The sequence below is a fragment of the Perna viridis genome, chromosome 6 (genome assembly GCF_037379345.1).
Source record: "Perna viridis isolate PV_CMFRI_1.1 ecotype Kerala chromosome 6, ASM3737934v1, whole genome shotgun sequence".
Classification (NCBI taxonomy): Eukaryota; Metazoa; Mollusca; class Bivalvia; order Mytilida; family Mytilidae; genus Perna; species Perna viridis.
The window spans coordinates 34,445,485-34,465,218 of record NC_142450.1 but is presented as its reverse complement, the minus strand read 5'-3'; the positions used below and the strand labels follow the sequence as shown (position 1 = coordinate 34,465,218).

Sequence of the window (19,734 nt, the reverse complement as noted above, 5' to 3'; positions counted from 1 at the left end):
AAAATAATCAGACGAGAGCTATCGATTTTCTCTGATTAAAATAACCTTGTTTTCACAATATTTTGTATAATAGATATAATAGATATTTATTGCTTCAATTGCATTACTACAAACTTATTTAATTGAATCAGCTAAATTCAGTAGAATCATAAACTGATTAAGTTTGGCAGCTAATGCAGCTTTACCAAATTAGTCTTGATGGCTTCTACCTCTCCTGGCATCAGTTTCACAAAAAGTCGTAATTGTAAAATTGAGCGTAAGTTATGACGTAACAATGCTATTTTCTGTTATGACGTCATTACTTACGATCAATTTTACACTTACGACTTTTTGTGAAACTGTCGCCTGGTATTGAAACATAAACATAACTAAGAAACCCGTGTCCCCTAAAATAACGTTTGTGAACTTATAATCAAGATCTACTTTAAACACATGTACAACTAAGAGAAGTAACATTCCGAATGCTAAAAAAATGTTTAATCAAATAACACCAACAAGGCAAAATATGAAGAGCAAATCATGCAAATAAAATAAAACAAAAGTACGAAAACAAATTAAAAGAACCCGAACACTGATCAGTTCCTACTTTTTGCAACACATCTGTCGTGCTACTAGTTGAACTGCTAGCCCCGTGAAACTCGGAAAATTAAAAAAAATGTGCAATATATATATATATATATATACAACGTCTCAGAATGTGACGACTGTATTCGCTACACTGCTCCATCGGATCAAATTGATACAGGGAAGATAACGTAAAGTTATAGAAGGGTCTGAAAAATTCCCAACGATGTTAGAACTGTCAAATTTGCGATGCAAATTTTTGGTCGTTCCCTCCGCGGGACTCGAACTCGTACTGCTGTGACATCTATGGCAACACCGCCTGCACTAAGTCCAGCGCCCTAGACCACTCGGCCAGCTGGGCTATATATAAATATAGCTTTCGCTGGCCGGGTCATTCCTCCTCGTAGGATTAATCTAGGGCTGTAACTTAGTACACGATGTATGGTAGTACGGGGCAGTTCATCTAGATGTTATTATGTTGGATAGAGGATCAAATTAATGATGCATGTCACAAGAAATCAATATTATACAACGTCGCAAATTGGACAGTTCTAACATCGTTGGGAATTTTTCAGACCCTTCTATAAGTTAACGTTATCTTCCCTGTATCAATTTGATCCGATGGAGCAGTGTAGCGAATAGAGTGGTCACATTGTGAGACGTTGTATAATATTGATTTGTCCCGATCCGAGTTCGAGTCCCGCGGAGGGAACGACCAAAAATTTGCTCCGCAAATGTGACAGTTCTAACATCGTTGGGAATTTTGCAGACCCTTCTATATATATATATATATATATATATATATATATATATATATATATATATATATATATATATATATATATATATATATATATATATATATATGATTTGAAGGCTTAAAACAAGTTTAATCGTAATGTACGAACCAGATTAATATTTGTCCGTTTTTTATTTATGCCAGATAATAGGCAACAATGTACGTTTTGTAATTTTAGCATACGTATTTTAAACATTAATGGAAGAAAAAAATTGTCGATCACGGAAAGAGAGAGAGAATGAGAGAAAAGGGTAAAAGGGTAGAGAGTAATATTTTTTGGTGTTTGTTTTTTTAATTATTGTTCGCATATTGTTCGCATTGTTCGCATATAACATCTTATTACATAGCATTAATCTGTCAGAAAATAGTGTTTAGAATCTATAAAAAAAATTCTGGAGATTTTTTTCTGAATTGTTGTATTAAATAGATAAGATAATTTTTACGTGTACACAAAATTGATGCGGACATTATTCGGCAGATTGAGGTCTACAAATTGTAAAAATTCAGAATAACAGATGAGTTGTTGTGTGAAGTGGGTTACACAGCCCAGGCCGTAAACTTATTGTGTACGTGACGATAAATAGAAGCATCAAAAGATCGAATACAAATGATATACATCACAACGAATACCAACCCCCCCCCCAAAAAAAAGGAAGGAAAAAAAATAAATCAACGACGTTAATTTAATACGTTGACACGTATATCAATATTATCATTGGATAGTTCCATTCATCGTGAGGTACGATTATCTTCCTTTCTGTGCAGCTCACTTCAAGCAAAAACGCAACTGATTTTTTTCAGTCTGTTTAATGACGGTGATTCAAACATTATGATTTATCATAACTGTTAATAAACTTTTAGGGAATCTCAAGTTATTTGGACCAGTCGAACGTTACAAAGGCATCGCCATCAGCTTGTGATTTTGAAGCAGTAAAAGATGCAACCCTTCAATATGGATATGGAACAGATACCGGTGGTGGGCGAACTTTGCAGTATCTAACAAATGTATTTGACAAATATGGACCTTTAACATCTTTTACCGGTTACTATGCTCTTGGCACTGATCCAACTTCACATATTATTATTAGAGTTGGTGGATCACCACTACAAGTTATGTACGAAAATCGTGAGGTAAATTGATACAGCATATAGTGATAGTATTTAATATCGTACATTTTTTCATTTTCTGTAAAGAAAATTATAATGATAAAAAATAATAATGTATAGTTTACATACTCCTGCATTAATTGTTTTTTCAATGGATATTTCAGAACTGAAAAGCTATGACCATTTTGATCATAAAATGATTGTATCTTCAAAGAAAAAATGTGTTGTAATCAAATCAGCACACAGTTCTGAAGTTGTAGTTTTAAAATACTTGTAATAATGGAAAATCATATTCGACACCTTGTAAGTTTTCAGATGCACATTAAATGTCATTAAAATATGTTCAGCTCATTTTATATACGACGAACCTATGTTTGAATATGAGAACAGTACACAGTCATAAACTTTATTTGAATGTGTTCTGTTCTTTTAAAGTACAACATACCACTTTATGAATGCAAGAACGGTACGCAGTCAACAAAAACCACTACTGAGTTTAACGCCACTATGTTTGAAATAACCAAACATTACACGACGTTAACTTCGACATCGACACCAAGATTGACAGGTACGGTGTTTATGACGTTACCTTCAACAAAAACATCCACAACAAAATTGACTGATGCGATTACTACACCAGTTCCCACAAGTACGTATTTCAATTATTGTCAAACATTAAAATGTTTGCATAAAAAATATCACGTGATGAAAAAAATCATCCTTCAACCTATTAAAGAGTAACATAGAGATTATTTCTAATCATAATTATACCCCGCGGGCGGTATATAGTGATCATATTGTCCATCCATTTGTCCCTTCGTTCGTCCGTCCCCTGTCCTAATCCGTAACTCCTCTGAAATCGCGCAATGAAATTTAATGAAACTTTCACAGATTATTTATTACATGATGCCATTGTGCAATTTCTTTTGCTTTTCTGACTGCTTAAATCATTTATGGGGTATGCTTTATGGTATCTGGGGAGGTATTACTAAGTGAGCTCTGTCTAGTTTTTGCTAGAATGTGGTTTCCAAGTGAATATCCATATCTCGGCTAAATGTAATTAAAAGCTTGAAGAATTTTTAAACGCGCTTTTCATGATTTATATAAGATTTCGGGTCAGGATCGAAATAATCATTTCAAAGTAATAGTGTGACATCAATTTGTTTTGTTTAAATTTTGTATGAAAAATTGTATGGAGATTCATCTACGACTGTAATGGTGTTTCTAGAAATTAACCTATTATTGGTTGTGCTGTGATATTAAAACGAAATTGTTCATGTATTTTACATAGCTTTTTAATTTTCATTTAACCCCTGCTTGAATATTGATAGGTATATAGTGATCGTAGTGTTAGACCATTCGTCCGATCACCACTTCTAATCCAAAACTCTTCCAAAATCGTGGAATAGAATTTAATGAAATTTCAAAATATACGACAAACGCGATGACTTTTCATTTTGTTTTGTAATCTTTCCTTTCCTTTGTGGCAGCATCCCTCCAGTACCAGCGTATAGAGTTTTCATATCACAACTCGTACGTTATGCCAAAGCTTGCCTAAACTATGCAGACTTTTTGTACTGGGCTAGACCTCTTAAAATTACGCTTTTGTAACAGGGTTATATTGCAGCAAGATTGAAGTAATCACTACAGAAGTTTTATGGACTCATGGATCGTTACGGTAAATCTATCTGCACAATGAGAACCGATTCAACGTGTCATACTTTTCCTTTCCTCTCTCGTCTACCCCGTACTTGGGTTTTTGTGAGCAACTCGGCAGATCTTTCTAGAAAAGCAGTGGACGTTTACCCTATCGATGCATCTGGTCCATGCTCCCATTGTTTAGCGGAGTTCAAGTTGCTCATTTACTTTGTTTGCTTTATACGTATTATTTTGGATATTTTCTGTTCTTTGTTGTGTTTGTAAGTTGTACGTATCCAGTCCCTGGATTACATTCTTTTTATTTCGGCTAGAAAATTTGTCCCCTTGATTACTCTATTACAGATATTTTGTTATATTAAACCATTTCGCACCTCCTATTTTCCCCATCTGAATGACATTTTGGGTTTCCTGGTGCAAAACATGGATTTTGTCATTGGTGGACCAAGGAAAAACAACTTATCCGCAAATCCTCTGAAAACGCTGAATTGAATTTGATTTTACAGATTCTTTATTACATGATGCCTTCGTTGACTTCCTATTCTATGTTTCCATCCCAACGACTTTCAGGGTTTTTAGATGCAAAACATATCGTGCAAAAAGGGACCTTCTAATCGTAAATTCTTTTAAACCGCTAAATAAAATTTATCTACTTTTACAGATTTTTTATTATATGATACAATTGCGTACCTCAAATTGTGTTTTTCCATCTGAATTACTTTTTGGGTTTCCTGATGCAAACCATTGACTTTGTAATTTGTCGTCTAAGGATAATCATCTTTTAATCTGCAACTCTTCTGAAACCGCACAATTATTTGTCATATGATTCCATTATGTACCTCCAATTTTGTTTTTATCTGAATGCCTTAAATCACTTATGGGGTTTCCTACATGCTATACGGGGATAGCACCAAGTGAGTTTGTTTACAGTTTTCTAGTATCTGTTTTGAATCCGTTGTCTAAATCTTTTGACGTAGGTACACTTTATTTTATTTGTGTTGAGTAACGTCAATATCGTTACAAAGTTTACAACATTTCATCGATCAAATTATAGGCCGTAGCATCACATGTATACTTATGGCTTAATGTCTGTACTGAAATGAAAATAGATTAGTTTTAAATGATTTTTAGGCCTCAACACATGTCTTATTATGTTACAACGTTTGAAATGACTTCTTTACCTCAAAAATTGTATGTTACACCTTTTATGTCTAATATTTGTTCTATAGTTTTAGAATATGTTATGGTATTGGTACTGGACTCTGGGATTGATTCGTTAGGCGATGAATCTGTTCTTAATGATAAAAGTTCTACAGCATACCAAGATATTTATAATGGGGTAAAGTGTAGAAAAATTATAGTTTTTGAATAGATTGCCATTTTTAATAACAAATAAAACTTCATATTTGTATCTTAAGTTCACTGACAAAGGTATCTGAACCAGTATTATTTTATATCATCATTTTTATTTTTACATCTTGCCTCGCCTGAACATAGCTGAAATATTGCTGATCTGGCGTTAAACCCCAATAATCAATCATTTACACCTTACATGCCATCCCCTTGTGACATGCATCATTAATTTGATCCTCTATCCTACATAATAACATCTAAATGAACTGTCCCGTACTACCATACATCGTGTACTAAGTTACAGCCCTAGATTAATCCTACGAGGAGGAATGACCCAGCCAGCGAAAGCTATATTTTAAGATAGCCTAGCTGGCCGAGTGGTCTAGGGCGGTGTTGCCATAGATGTCACAGCGGTACGAGTTTGAGTGCCGCGGAGGGAACGACCAAAAATTTGCATCGCAAATTTGACAGTTCTAACATCGTTGGGAATTTTTCAGACCTTATATATATATATATATATATATATAATATTATTTCCCCCATATCCTGCATTTCAAAGCACATAAAGAATAAAATACAGTGGTTCTTGAAATAGGCATTGAGTGATTTTCAGAAAAAAAAAAGAAAAGATTTTAAAATATTCGTAAGTAATAGTGATTTAAATTAGCTAAATGACAGTTTTCATTGTGCATTGTTTTATCTTCTGTTCATAGCGTTTAGGAGATGTGTGTTTTGTCAGAGTGATAATTTATTCATGGCGATTACACGTTACAGTATTTATTTTCAGTTATTCAGTTTTTGGGGATCTGCTTTAGGACGAAGCCTTCGTCAAATGGACATTTCAACAATAACAAAAGCGTAAGTTATCTAAATCCTCCCATCATTAGCTCAATAAACATACCTCTAACAAACCTACTACCATATTTTAGCATCCGCTGCATGTTATTAATGAATTTATGAAACCATAAATTTGATGTATTTGATACCGTGATTTTTTTTCTACGAGATATAAATGATCGAAGGCAAGAAGTCATTGTGGGAGTTATTGTCCGCTTTTATCGACATTGAAATAAGCAGCATTTGTTTATTCATTACTCAAAAAGAGTAAAAGTTATGAAGACGAAATCTTAAAGTAAAGGAATTATACAAAGATCTATTTTATTACAACTAGAGGAGAGTTCTTAAGTACTTTACTGCTCGATGTTCTACCTTTTTGGGCAAATCAACGACAATCAATCATAGAATAAATGGAGTTTTCAATAATAATCAGCCTTTTCTTGGATTATGCTTTGTGGTTATGAAACTTAAGATGGGAGTAATAATTACTATAATGAATTATTGTTATTTTTTCAGATCGACATTAATAATAAACCTCAGAATAAAGTTGTCAAGTGATACGACCGGTGACATAATTCTAGTTTCCAACAAACTTGTTAACAAACTAACAGCTGTTATCATCAGTGGAAATAGTATTGGTGGACAATCTGTAACAATAACCAATGTACAAACTGGACAATCGGGTATAACAATCATTACACAATAGAATAATAGAAGGGACAGTATTTGTGATAATTTAACTTACAATGTATTATTACACGCGTATCAAGACAGTAGGAAAAACACTATGGAAAAGATACCGTACTTGTGGATTTTTAAAATAAGTTTATATAGTCAAATTTGTCTCACTTCAAATATATATCACGGATTATTTAACATGCAGTAGCACAAAATGCGAAGCCCTAAAACACAGAAGCATCTTTCCTTGTATTAAACATGATAATTATAATCATCAGGCTCCATTGTTTGACATCCTTTCGTAGAACTCATGTGGATATTTGATTGCTTCGTATACTTCGTATATTATTAATTTTGGTAAATTGGTTGTAATGCGTCATGAGGTGTTGCTTCTTGAACATGTGTACAATATACTGTACCAAAGTTTGTAGTATTTTTATAATTGCTTTTTTTTTTAAAATATTTGCATTGTTTCAGTTTTCATGTCGTTAACTACTACTGACGACTTATGTAATTATTTAAAGACTCTCTCCCAGTGTGATACCAACGAGGAATGTACAATAGTAGGAAACATACCAGTTTGTTCAGAAAGGTACACTTTAACCAATGTTATAGATGATTAATTCTAATATGACGACTTCTAAAGGTTTTGATGCCACAGATATGGTATATTAAATAATAATCAATGACCTACAATATGATGGCAAAATGTTCTAGATTAGTAACATACTATTTCAACGACATCACATATGGTATTGGTATATACTTGGTCGAAGTGGTTCTGACGAACAATGCATAACTTATATATTTCAACTTAAAATTGTACTTAGTAACACCTCAGATAAGAATCACACAAAATGTGATTCATGGTTGGAAAGTCTAAATATTTTTATTTTTGATATTTTGTTTAACATGTTTTTTGTTTTGTTTTGTTCTTTTTATTACTCAAATGCTCCTTTTAAAAAACTTGCCATTTATTTTATGTCGTTCTGTACTACAACTTTCATACAATTATTTCTCGTTCTTACCTCCGAGATTGAAAAAATTCAAAATTTACTTTTCCTACGAGAATTTTGCACTGAACGTATTGTTTATCCGCCATCTTGTTTCTATGGATATTTCGAAATGTTCCCTATTACCTCACAATTGAAGAGCTGAAATACCATGATTTCCCGCCATATTTCTGGTTCCCTGCTAATTCAATACTTTATGTGGTAAATCTCATATTAAGTACCAGTTGTAGCATTTTCATTCGGAATTTCTGTTTTCTTGTACTAAAGGTAAAGAGCAGAAATATAGACCTATAAAGCATTTTAATAACAAAAATAGAAATGAATAGCCTTTCTTTCTGGTGACGGGTGCATCACAAATTACAGAATTTGCTTGAGTCTTACAAGGACTGCCACATAAATCGAAAAGAATCCAGGATACTTCAGATTATAATTTGGTTTACACCGTGTTATTTCTGTTGTTTATTTACCCGAGCAGTAACAATATATTTAAAATACATTTAGTATAATGTATAACGAGAATGGAAATGGTGAATATGTCAAAGAGACAACAACACCCCCGGTATGAAAATTGTAAAATGAATGTTGATTATTAGTGTAATATAAATTGATAAGCACCAGCATTACCTTGAATAACCACATGTTACACAAATTTCAGAAAATTAAGAATTTGTGATTTCATGATAAATACATGTGGTGAAGACAGATTAAGAAATATTTTTTAATTGGTTCCTTTTTACGATAATTTAATAAACTAAATGCTTTATTTATAGGCAAGGCAACAATGGTAAGTTTCAATTCATTTATTAGTCATTTTAATGTCAAAACTCATCTACAAGTATCCAATGACATGTTGACTTTTTACTTTTTTTAAAATTTACAATTACATTTTGCATTTATCAACAATAATCAGGAACAAAAAATATGTCATGAGGTTATAAATAAACAACCATAATCATCTGTGACCAACCGTTAAGTATGTCTTATTTAAAGTTCTATGGCTGCTTAGAGGAAAAAAAAACTTTTTTTTCAGATTTGACAACGTTGCATTTCACACACTACGTAAGAGCGATAGCAAAATGCAGTAGAAGTGTGAAAGACTCTGTTTTTCTTTTGAAATTTACTTGGTATCTTAAGTTTGTTAAAATGCAATAAAAAGACGTACTAAATCGTAATATGAGTATGTTTATAAACATTTTTTTTAAATACTGAGTCGGTTTGGAAAAGTTACATGCTCTAGAAGTAGGAAATGTTAAATAAAAACCCTAAACATGAAAGAAATCTATAAGATCGTCTATAGATACACTTCTCAATGTGCCATTCGACATGCCTATTTTATATTACCATTGATGATTTTGAAATAGTTTGATGATGTTTTATTTAAGGTTATTCATTTGACATATAGTACTATTTTATCCTTTGAATCCTAATTTCAGAAGACAATTCAACAACAACTGTAATAATATTAGTAACATCCGTTGTTGTTATACTGGTCTTACTTATACTACTTATTATTTTACTGGTGAGGAAAAGTCGAAACAAACAGGCCACGCCCAATGGTAATAATAATATTAGGGATGCAGTAATTGTAGATAATTTTCTTATTCAGGTAAAGCCGGCATTCGAAATAAAATTTTCATATGTAGCTTATTTTCGTTTAAAGAATATCATTGTGAAGATCTTTAATAGAATATATTGGTCAGTATGCATGATTTTGAGATAGTATTATAATCGTTGAAAAAACTAGGCAGTTAAAGGATTTCTCTTGGTATCCCACAGGTTTTGTATTAGTAGGTTTTATCTATTAAAAATCCTGGAAAAGTAACAAGGATTTCATAAAAAAAATTCTCAAATAACATTTAAGGTGTGTTTAGAAAAAACGAGGGTCACGGGGAAAATATTAAAGCCATGAAATGGATAAAAAAAGAGGAGTCCGAGAATGTGACAAAAAATGGTTGAACATGAGCAGTAAACATCATAAGCTTTTAAAGTGAATAATTGGAAGCTTAGGTACTAAATATTTTATGCTTTCGTAAATAAGTCATCCCAGTTTTGCAGTTAAAGCGAGCTAAACGGGACAAAAAAGCGACATGAGTCCTCAGCTACAATTATTGAAAGAATAATCAAGGGAACCAAGATTCTAGCGGAAATCAAAAGAAGGCGAAATAACTTTTTTGTGGTGCTCTTTAATGTAATTTCTCTCCGTTTGTAGGAAATAATGCTAATACCATTCAAAGTGATTACACGTTTACGAATCAGTAAGTATTCTCTCATTACCTCTAATTTTCACACAGGAAATTGAGCAAAATAAATTTATGATATTAAAGAGCATATTTTTCTTAATATACTGGATATTTTTCTTAAATAATCATAGAAAACGATTTGATTATACATAATTTTTTAATTGCAGCTTTCTGTAATAACAAATTGTAGTGGGTTAACAATGAACTCTGCATTATCTGTCTTGAAATACTATTTAGAAACAACAAATAATCTACATTTTATCTTTTATCTTATATGGTTGTAAGGTAGTGAAGATTTTAATGTTGCTCATCCCTATGTACACTTTTATTTGTTTTAACTTCCCTGTTCATGTCACTTTATATGTTGTCAAATGTGTGGTTTTTCCATGTACATGTATAAACCCTCTTTTTTATTCCATTTTTTTTCAATTAGAACCTCGATAATTCCTATTTACTTTTCATACTCAAAAGTTTGTCTAGTTAACTGGTAATGTTTTTTCACTTATCACATTTCAAGTTTACACTGGTTTCTGAAATCATCATTACGAACTTGTCGATAGTGTCCATCCCAATCACGAACACTAGTTTTGTTTGTAATTTAAAACAATAATGATTGGGAAGATGCTCACCTGATGGTGTGCATTGTCCATATTCCCGGTTTTGTTTGCTGTCTGGTTAATCAATTACTTTAGTACTTTCATGATAGGTGCGTTTTTCATTAGGTTCCTCTATTGTGTGAGTCGTTTTTTGTCTTTAAGTTACTTCTTTTTCATATTGTTTGTGTCTTGATTTTTGAATCTTTTTAACCAAACTTACTGCTAATTCACTTTATTGATAATAGTTTTCAATATTTCAGTGTTCCATAAATCATAATCATTATCCTTCACGATGACTTACAGTTACTTTAAACATTTGCAATGAATAAATTAAAACCTGTTATCCTTAAAAAAAACATGTACATCAAGATGTCAATTATATAAATGGTTTTTATATCACATGAATAATTCTCTGTCTGAATTGTACATATTTTTTTTCAGGAATGAAGTTTATGACGAAATACCAGCTTACGACCCACCACCTTATGCAAGTCTTCGTGGAAGTACAGTGCACCAATATGATAGTTTGAGTAAGCAGCATTTAGGAAATACTTATATGGATGTGGTAGTATAATCATACAGCTCATTCCACATTTTGTGCCACCGTAAGAATATTTTCCATATTCAATACAGAGAACAATATACCCATGGGCTTTCTTATATAATCATACATCTGGACGCTGTTGATCGTTTGTGTTTGTAAGATCTGTATTGCTAAACATTCTCAAATAAAGCAAATACTCACCATTACACAGTGATCATATGCATATTCATTATAGACACCATGCATACTGGTTTCCTACATTGTCCACTGTATATATGTTTAACATATATAACATTAGTTTTCATTTTGATAGAAAAAAACTATTGTATTTGTATTGAATTAAGCTTTTGTTGTTATAATTCCCATTTGGGTTCATGTTGAGGTACTTTTTTAATGGGTAGGGACGGCAATTTTCCGCCTCACTTGACTTGGAAAAGTTCAAATATTTATTACTTGGGCTCATTTTGAAGCTAAGACGTTATGTTAATGTACCATATCACACAAAAGCTTGTTTAAACTACGGTGTGCTAAAAAAGACAATAACGTGTGATATAGAAGGAAATTCTGAAATTCTGAAAGTTTCCATTTTTCCGATTTTATAGTATTTGTCATCCCAAAAGAAAAATCTAAGCGCCTAAATTGATCAGATATGTAGGGGGCTTCATTTTATCAATTATGAATGTCTAAAAGATGAGTTCTACAGTGTCAGTATGCTGTGAATGAGAATTCTGTTTGATACTGAGACCAGTTTTCTTTAGTTATGGGTAATATTTTTAACATTTTTTTAAACCGTTCTTGAAAATTATTTTTTTCTTGGTTTCTTTATGTAGAAAATTAAACTATGAATTGATTGATAACAAATTTTAGACGTTTTATTTAGTCGAATTTATGTGACTTTTGATCGAAAAATAAAAAATCCCATTTTTTGCATTTTTAATAAATTCTGACTACGGAAATCGCCAAAATTCACCAAAAGAACCCCAGTAGTATAGATTGTGATAATGCTAAACAGAAAATACAAAATAAGCCTTGTTACTGAAGCATGAATACTCTAGGGGTTTTTATATTGAAAACTATGTCAAATTGAGCGATTTTTCAGCGTGGTAGGGTACATTTTTTTTCATTTTCCCCAAAACCATACACTGTAAGTGTTACTGCAACTTTCTTGGTACCATTGCAACGCTGAGACATTGGGCTACATGATGATATCTGAATTCGTTTAGTTTGTTCACATATACTATCCCAAGAAGGCTTAGACGCTCAAACAATTGAGTCACAAAAATGTTTGCTTTTGGACCCAGTTGGGTACAAATATGGGCTTATACTGAAAAAGAATCCGGGAATATTCTTTGGCGACAAACTGATTCGGTAATGGGAGGAATAAAGGTACCTAAAAAATAAAATGAAGTTGCTGAATGGGGGAGCGCGATAGACTCTCTCAGCCCATGGACTAATAGTAGCTATTACAGAATGATGCAAATTAAACAAAACAATACTCTGCTAAAACTGCTAATATGCTATATTTCTAAGGACATGGTTTTGCAAAAGCACTGATTAAATTTGAGCGATTTAACTTGAGTGGAATGCTTTTTTTGTTATTATAATTAGGGGTCAAACTATATAACTATATTTGCATTAACACTAGTCTACTTGAAATCCTTTGTCTTAAGCGGCAACTAGCGTCAACCCTGTACATGTAAAAATCAGGTAGATCCTTTTATATTGGTGCTACTGGGTAAATTTTATCCCACTGAATTTTTGTTCCAATATAATGTATGTCAAATAGCATATTGATTTATTGTGACATGTATCGTTATCGTTATCGTGTATTCACTAAGTTACAACCCTAAATTTATCCTGCGAGGAGGAATAACCTGGCCAGCAATATTTATAAACAAGTCTAAGCTACATCCCAACTCTAGAATCGACGTAAGGTTGCAAATTTGGTTGCTCCCTCAGCGGGTTTCGAACCCCTTCTCTTCTCTGACATCTATGGTAACACCGCCAAGTCCAACGCTCAAGACTGCTCAGCCAATTAGGCTATAAAATATAGCTTTCGTTAACCGAGTGATACTTCCTCGTAAGTGGATCTAGAGTGCAATATTACCACATGATGTAACTGAATAGGACAACCTCTGATGGTATCGGGTAAGACAGTAGAAACATTATACAAACCCAACCACACCAAATATATAAATATTTAAGCTCCTTAACAGCTTGCAAAATGTATGTTTTATTGTTATTTAAAATGCTAACTTAGAAAAAAAAACCGATTATTTTTCTGTTTTGATTTAGTACTCCATCAATGTGAGATGCAATGGAATAGATGAGAATCATCTTAAGCTTTTAAAATAATAACCCTGTTACCTGGCCTGTTACCTGGCCTTTTACATGGCCTGTTACTGTAAATAAACAAATTCTTGTCCTGGAAGAAACAGAAGTGACTATCTTAGCCAAACAAATAACTTTTGATGTTTGATCACCTCTCAGTAAAAATAAAGTATGCTTTTCTGGTGTTAGTTTGAGGTTGTGAGGTCTTCTAAATGTTTTATTCTAATTTAAAAAATAAATTTATATGATTTAAAAATTAAGGAAAAGCTAATTGTGTCTTAACCTTCGCTGTTCAGTTCTGCTGGATGTTCAAGAACGCAACTCATCTCAGAAAAATTATAACTTTGTTTTTATTAACCCATTTGAAGCATAGCTTCTTTACAGATACATGTAGGAAAGGCATTCTCCTTGAATACTTTTGGTGGTCATCTTTGATGTGCGTTTGTTTACATGTACATCGAATGTTATTTGCAAAATAAAAGAGAGATTTTGCCAATCTTTTTAGTGATATCGTAATCACTCATTTGCTTCTCGTTAAGCATTTTAAGTGTCAAATTAGTTGACAAATGAACAACATGATAAAGAATTAACAATTTTAGGATAATAATCCCTATTTTCAAAACTTAATAACTTTTAATTTTATATCCAATATTGGTTTTGTAAAATGTTTTATTTAGAAGAAATAATTTATGTTTTGCCCACAATTTATGTTTCTGTTACTTGAGAAATAAATTTGTTGTAATGTTAAAATATAAACTGCTATTTTTCCTATATCATTATTATTTAAGATTTATTTATATACAGCATAATCACTGAATGTTTATCTGAAGTTTCCACAGAGGGCATCAGTCTTGTATTACATATTCCTGAGCAGGTGTATGTCAAATCATGGAGGTAAAAAAGGATATTGCACTTTCTTTTTGTCTTTTCCTGTTTTTGTTTTTTCGCAGATCATTTTTTGTCAGAAGTTCAGAGTTAATATCGAGCTATGACACAAAAACTTGTTTTTAGGAAAAACATTATTTTTTCATGGAAAATAATGCTTCACAATAGGGTATATTTTATGAACTCAAAATAAAGAAGTCTATTTTTAGTTTGACCTATTGAAACTCCTTGTCTATTTAAAAAAAACATTTAAGGTTTTCTATAGAAGCCTATGGGGCGAAGAGTACAAGACTGAGACAGATGATTATTTTTTTTCTCGGTTTCGGAATTTTTCAATTATTTTTTTTTAAATATATAAAAAAAGTTATGATGATTTAAATTTGATACCTCACGCCACTAAACACATTTTTGCCAACCAAAACTAAGTCACAGGTACAAAATGTAACTGATGACATCACCAATAACTCTCCTATTCCCCCTTTCCATGGAGAACTATTATTGTTCTGGAATACATGTATAGATCTACAAATTATGAAATGTAAAATAAAGGGGTATTGCTTGAACAGTTTATGAGGGTATACAAAATTATCAAATATGACAAAACTGACTGTGCGTTTATATACTCGATATTACTTGAAACGTATGTTCAATGTTAAATTACTAAGTGCATGTTCATAAGGTTTTTTGTGCAAAATACTTTAGACACATATTAACACAATGAAAAAGATTGTAATATATACATAAATTTGCAAATATTAATCATACATTCATTTAGATTGAACCATACAGTGACATCTTTTAGATTTATGAAAACCAAGATCAACCTAAATTTGTATAACAAGGAACTTTGATAAAATTAGCATGAATTAATATGCTAACAAGTTTTTAACTTTTAAGAATGAAATGAATTACATTTGTGTGGTGCAAAAGAATTAAGTCTTGACACAAATATTAGAAATTATGATACTAAAGTACCAAAAAAGATATAAAGATATGTTTCACAATAAATGAAAGTTGAATACTGCAAAATATGAACTCAAATTATTTAATTTCAACATTATAACGAACGAGCCTTATAGAGTTATAGTACCAGTTTCTATATGATTCTATTGAAATAGTTTGGCTACTCGACATTAAACAAGTCTTATGTCATGGCAGTTTCTTATTTGCTTTTGTTACTTTGTATGTATGATTTTAGTTACTTTATGTTCTTTGTTGTGTATGTCGGTTTTTCATGCCTAGTCTTTGTCTCCGGATTACATTCTTTTGATTACCGCTATGACATTGGTTCCTTTGATTACTCTTCCATGACTGGTCTTTGTCCTTGGATTACATTCTTTTGTTTTCCGATAGAATTTTGGTTCCCTTGATTACTCTTTTTGTGTGGGTAAGGTGGCTCAACACTCTAAATTGCCTTTTAAACTATGGTGAAACACATTTTGGCCTATATCACTCTTTATACTTAGCCACTTAATGGTGACCATACATGGCAGAAATAGTGAGAGACATTTCATACAATGATGGCGAGGTTTTGGTTTTGCTTGATTAAACAAGATGCACACCGAAGGCTATTTTATCTTCTGATTAGCCAATTTACAAAGACAAAATTTCAGAAACCACAGATGGCAGTATTTTGAAACTTGAAAGTTTGATAACTTAATGCCCTCTACAACCACAAACAGTCTACCTTTTGTGTGGCTCATGTGGCTCGACTGTTCCTTAGGTTAGGGTGCACTCGATAAATTTTTATGAAATTTTCTGTGTATTTATTTTTGTGAGCTTGCTAGAATTTTGTTTAGTTTATTTTGCATTAAAAAGACATATGACATTTGCTTTACAATTCTATTAAGGTTGGGTAGATGGTAGAACAGATATAATGGTGGACATGTAGCAGTTGATTTTCTAATATTGAAAATTCAATTTGTAATATTACAAAATGTGTTATATTTTATAATATTACTAAATTTATTTGTAATATTAGAAAACGAATTTGTAATATTAGAAAATATAATTCATTTTCTAATATTACACATTCATTTTCTAATATCACACATTCATTTTCTAATATTACAAATTAGATTTCTAATATCACAAAACACTTTTTTAATATTAAACATTCAATTGAATTTCTGACATTAAAAAACGATTTGTTAATATAAGAAATGGATTTTCTAATATTAGAAAATGGATTTGTCGTATTCAGTTGCGACTTTTTGATATTAGAAATCATTTTTTAATATTAAAAAATGTGACTGATATTGCAATATTGCAAAGTTATTACAAATTCATTTTCTAAGATTACAAAATGTGTGATATTTTATAATCAGGAATTTGTAATATTAGAAAATGAATTTGTAATATTAGAAAATGAATTTGTAATATTACAAAATTAATTTGTAATATAGAAAAATCTTTTCTAATATTAAAATAAATAATTTTGTAATATTAAAAATTCATTTTCTAATATTACAAAACATTGATTTTTGTCCACTTTGACTTGCCATACATGATAGTTCAACTCTGTATAGAAAAATAAGTGGAATAATCTAGTAACAATAATTCAGATGCGCGACACGTGTCAAGCACGTTTCATACTAGGGCGAAATCATTCATTTTAACTACTAGTAAACAACTTCAAGACTGTTTTGACCCCTAGTTAGCACATATGGTGAAAAGTGCCGTTCGTATACCTGCATGTACTTGGTAAATCAATGGCATACCTACATATATACGTCGGTTCAGAAATGCTACCAGTACCCCAATAAGAACCATGACTTTTCAGTAAAAAATATTTTTATGTTTATAAAGTAATAAAAAACAAATATGTGAATAAATTACAATACATATATTTAGAATGTAACATACAATCCTCAAAATTAGCAATACAATAAAAAGATGATAAACAGTTTTGGAACACTGAAAATTCTAAAAATCATAATAAATAAATATTTTTTTCCATTCATCACATTACTTCCTTGAACCCTAACAAAGTACATTAATAATAGTACATCATATTGAGGGGCGATGTTATCGGGACCGACTTTATCCCCTCGCCATGACATATAGTGCTATTATTCTCGGCCACAAAATGTATCAAAATATTAAATGATGATATGGGGTATTGGATCGTGTTATCAAGGCACTTGACATGTTCACAACGTTGGTTTTGGCTAGAAATTCATTTAAAGTCAATTCGAGCAGAAAAATTTCCGAAGATCAGAAAACAAATAAAAAATACTACAGTCTCTTGTGAACAAAACTGATGCATTTACACATGTATGCATTAAGTAGTCCAAAGTTGCTTTTATTTATATTCATTCTGTGAAATCATAAATCAAAATGCACATTTCAGTTATCTTGGGTATACATTTCCTCTCTAGACAGACAGAGGGTGCATACATCTTGCGATTGATAAATGTACAGGTAAATACTGTTTTTATTCTAACGAACAATTTGAACCCCTTGTCAGAATGTATACATACAAGAAGACTTCAAACTGTAGATACTCGAAGGCGCGTCAATAAGGAGGGGGTCCGGTCCAAATATTTGTAAAATGGTGGTTCCAGGCTATCATTTGCTCTTTTCTACCAAAATATTGCACAAAATTAACTAAACTGTTCAACAAAAAGGAGGGGTCCTGAACTCAGACAATTCACCTGGATTCGCTATACGTGTACGTGTAATAACTTACTTTAGTCTTTATTACACCGATAGATGTAACCACAGAACATTATGCGAGCTGTAAAACGCTTATTTGTTTCTCTTTAAGACAGTATAATGAATGAAAGTGAAAATGTTTCTTTCACACACATAGTTACGCGGTTCTCGGGGTGGAGAAATGACGTTTTTCTTTTGGGAGAGGTCTGTTTTGTGTAGTTGATATATATAGTTATAGTATAACTAATAATCTTTTTCTGCGTTTCAATCCACGCTGTGGCTACGGATGTTATACCAGTAACAAACATATGAAAGGTGACTTTATGAAAGATAATATTATACACATATACTTGCAAACTCCAAAACCCAAAACACCTCAGATTTTATCAGTTGATATACAGATTTGAAAAGATTTACACAAAAGGTTTACACATGTATACAAAGTTCTGAATTTTCTTATGATTTTTTTGTCATGAGAATGGGGATTTTTGTCCAAGGTAATACATATAAGTTACGAGTAATTCTCTTTGTAGTCAGTATATTGTTCCCTGTATAAAAATATGTGACATGCAACATAATGTCAAGAGATAAAATTGCACATATTTCATGCAAATGTAGAATCAAAACTGAAAGAGTCTTTCAAGTATGCGAATCAGTTGAAAGTCATCATTTATTACAGCATTCAAATTATTCTGTTTGCCAAAACTGCGGCTCCGAACACATTAAGCTAGATAGCGGAAACTAAAAGTCGTGTTTCAAGCATCATAAAACGTGCTTGTATATTCGGGATTTACACTGGTCATGATATGTAAATCTGAAATTTTCCTTTTTTAATGGCATGTCGTTTTTTTGGAATATTTTACCAGAGAAATATATGTATTATGCCAGACAATACACTTGAATAATACGTATTTACATCATAAATGCTGAAAAGTAATTGTGTTTACGGTTTTTGTGAGGTATGAACAATCATTTTACTTCATCTGGAGGCAAGTTATAGAGGGTAGGGTGCCTATTCTTTCGCTAAAATGTGCCTTTAAAAAAATCCAATTATTCATATAATTGGGCTTATTTGAAAACTTGGACGCTAAATTAATGTCTTTAAGCGCATTAAATCTTATTTGAAGTACAGTAGGTGAAAAAAATTACCATTTTACATTGGAAATGGAATAAAATATGAAATTACGAAAATTCCCCTTTTTACCATTCAATAGATGTTAATATTGTCACTTCAAAACAATTTAATAGGCAAAGAAAGAGCAAATATGTTGAAAAATGAATTTCTCAATCATAATGCCCAGAATGTGTTTTTTACCGTGATCAAATACTAAGAATCAGCATTTTCCTTCATACGGAAGATTGCAAGAAAACAAGTGGCATTTTGTTTACTGGATAGCTTGTAATAGTTCAAATACTTGTTTATTTGGACTCATCTGAAAACTACGCTATGATGCTTGATAAATTACCTGTCTCA

At 31.6% G+C, this 19,734-nt stretch overlaps 1 protein-coding gene across 6 annotated transcripts in view; it reads left to right on the top strand.

Annotated features, from left to right (window-relative positions):
- Positions 1-19,734, top strand: part of LOC148614674 (uncharacterized) — a 37,072-nt gene that overhangs the window by 13,812 nt on the left and 3,526 nt on the right. The window contains exons 10-20 of one of the 6 annotated variants that reach the window (XM_088588939.1): positions 2,225-2,494; positions 2,906-3,119; positions 5,356-5,465; positions 6,267-6,337; positions 6,833-6,999; positions 7,472-7,586; positions 8,778-8,791; positions 9,441-9,563; positions 10,217-10,262; positions 11,285-11,373; positions 17,956-18,026. In XM_088588939.1, the coding sequence (XP_088445065.1) occupies positions 2,225-2,494; positions 2,906-3,119; positions 5,356-5,465; positions 6,267-6,337; positions 6,833-6,999; positions 7,472-7,586; positions 8,778-8,791; positions 9,441-9,563; positions 10,217-10,262; positions 11,285-11,373; positions 17,956-18,026 (1,290 nt within the window). Of the gene's footprint in view, positions 1-2,224; positions 2,495-2,905; positions 3,120-5,355; positions 5,466-6,266; positions 6,338-6,832; positions 7,000-7,471; positions 7,587-8,777; positions 8,792-9,440; positions 9,564-10,216; positions 10,263-11,284; positions 11,374-17,955; positions 19,726-19,734 lie in introns of those variants that run through there. The other 5 variants (XM_088588942.1, XM_088588938.1, XM_088588937.1 and 2 more) reach the window with 5 other exon arrangements.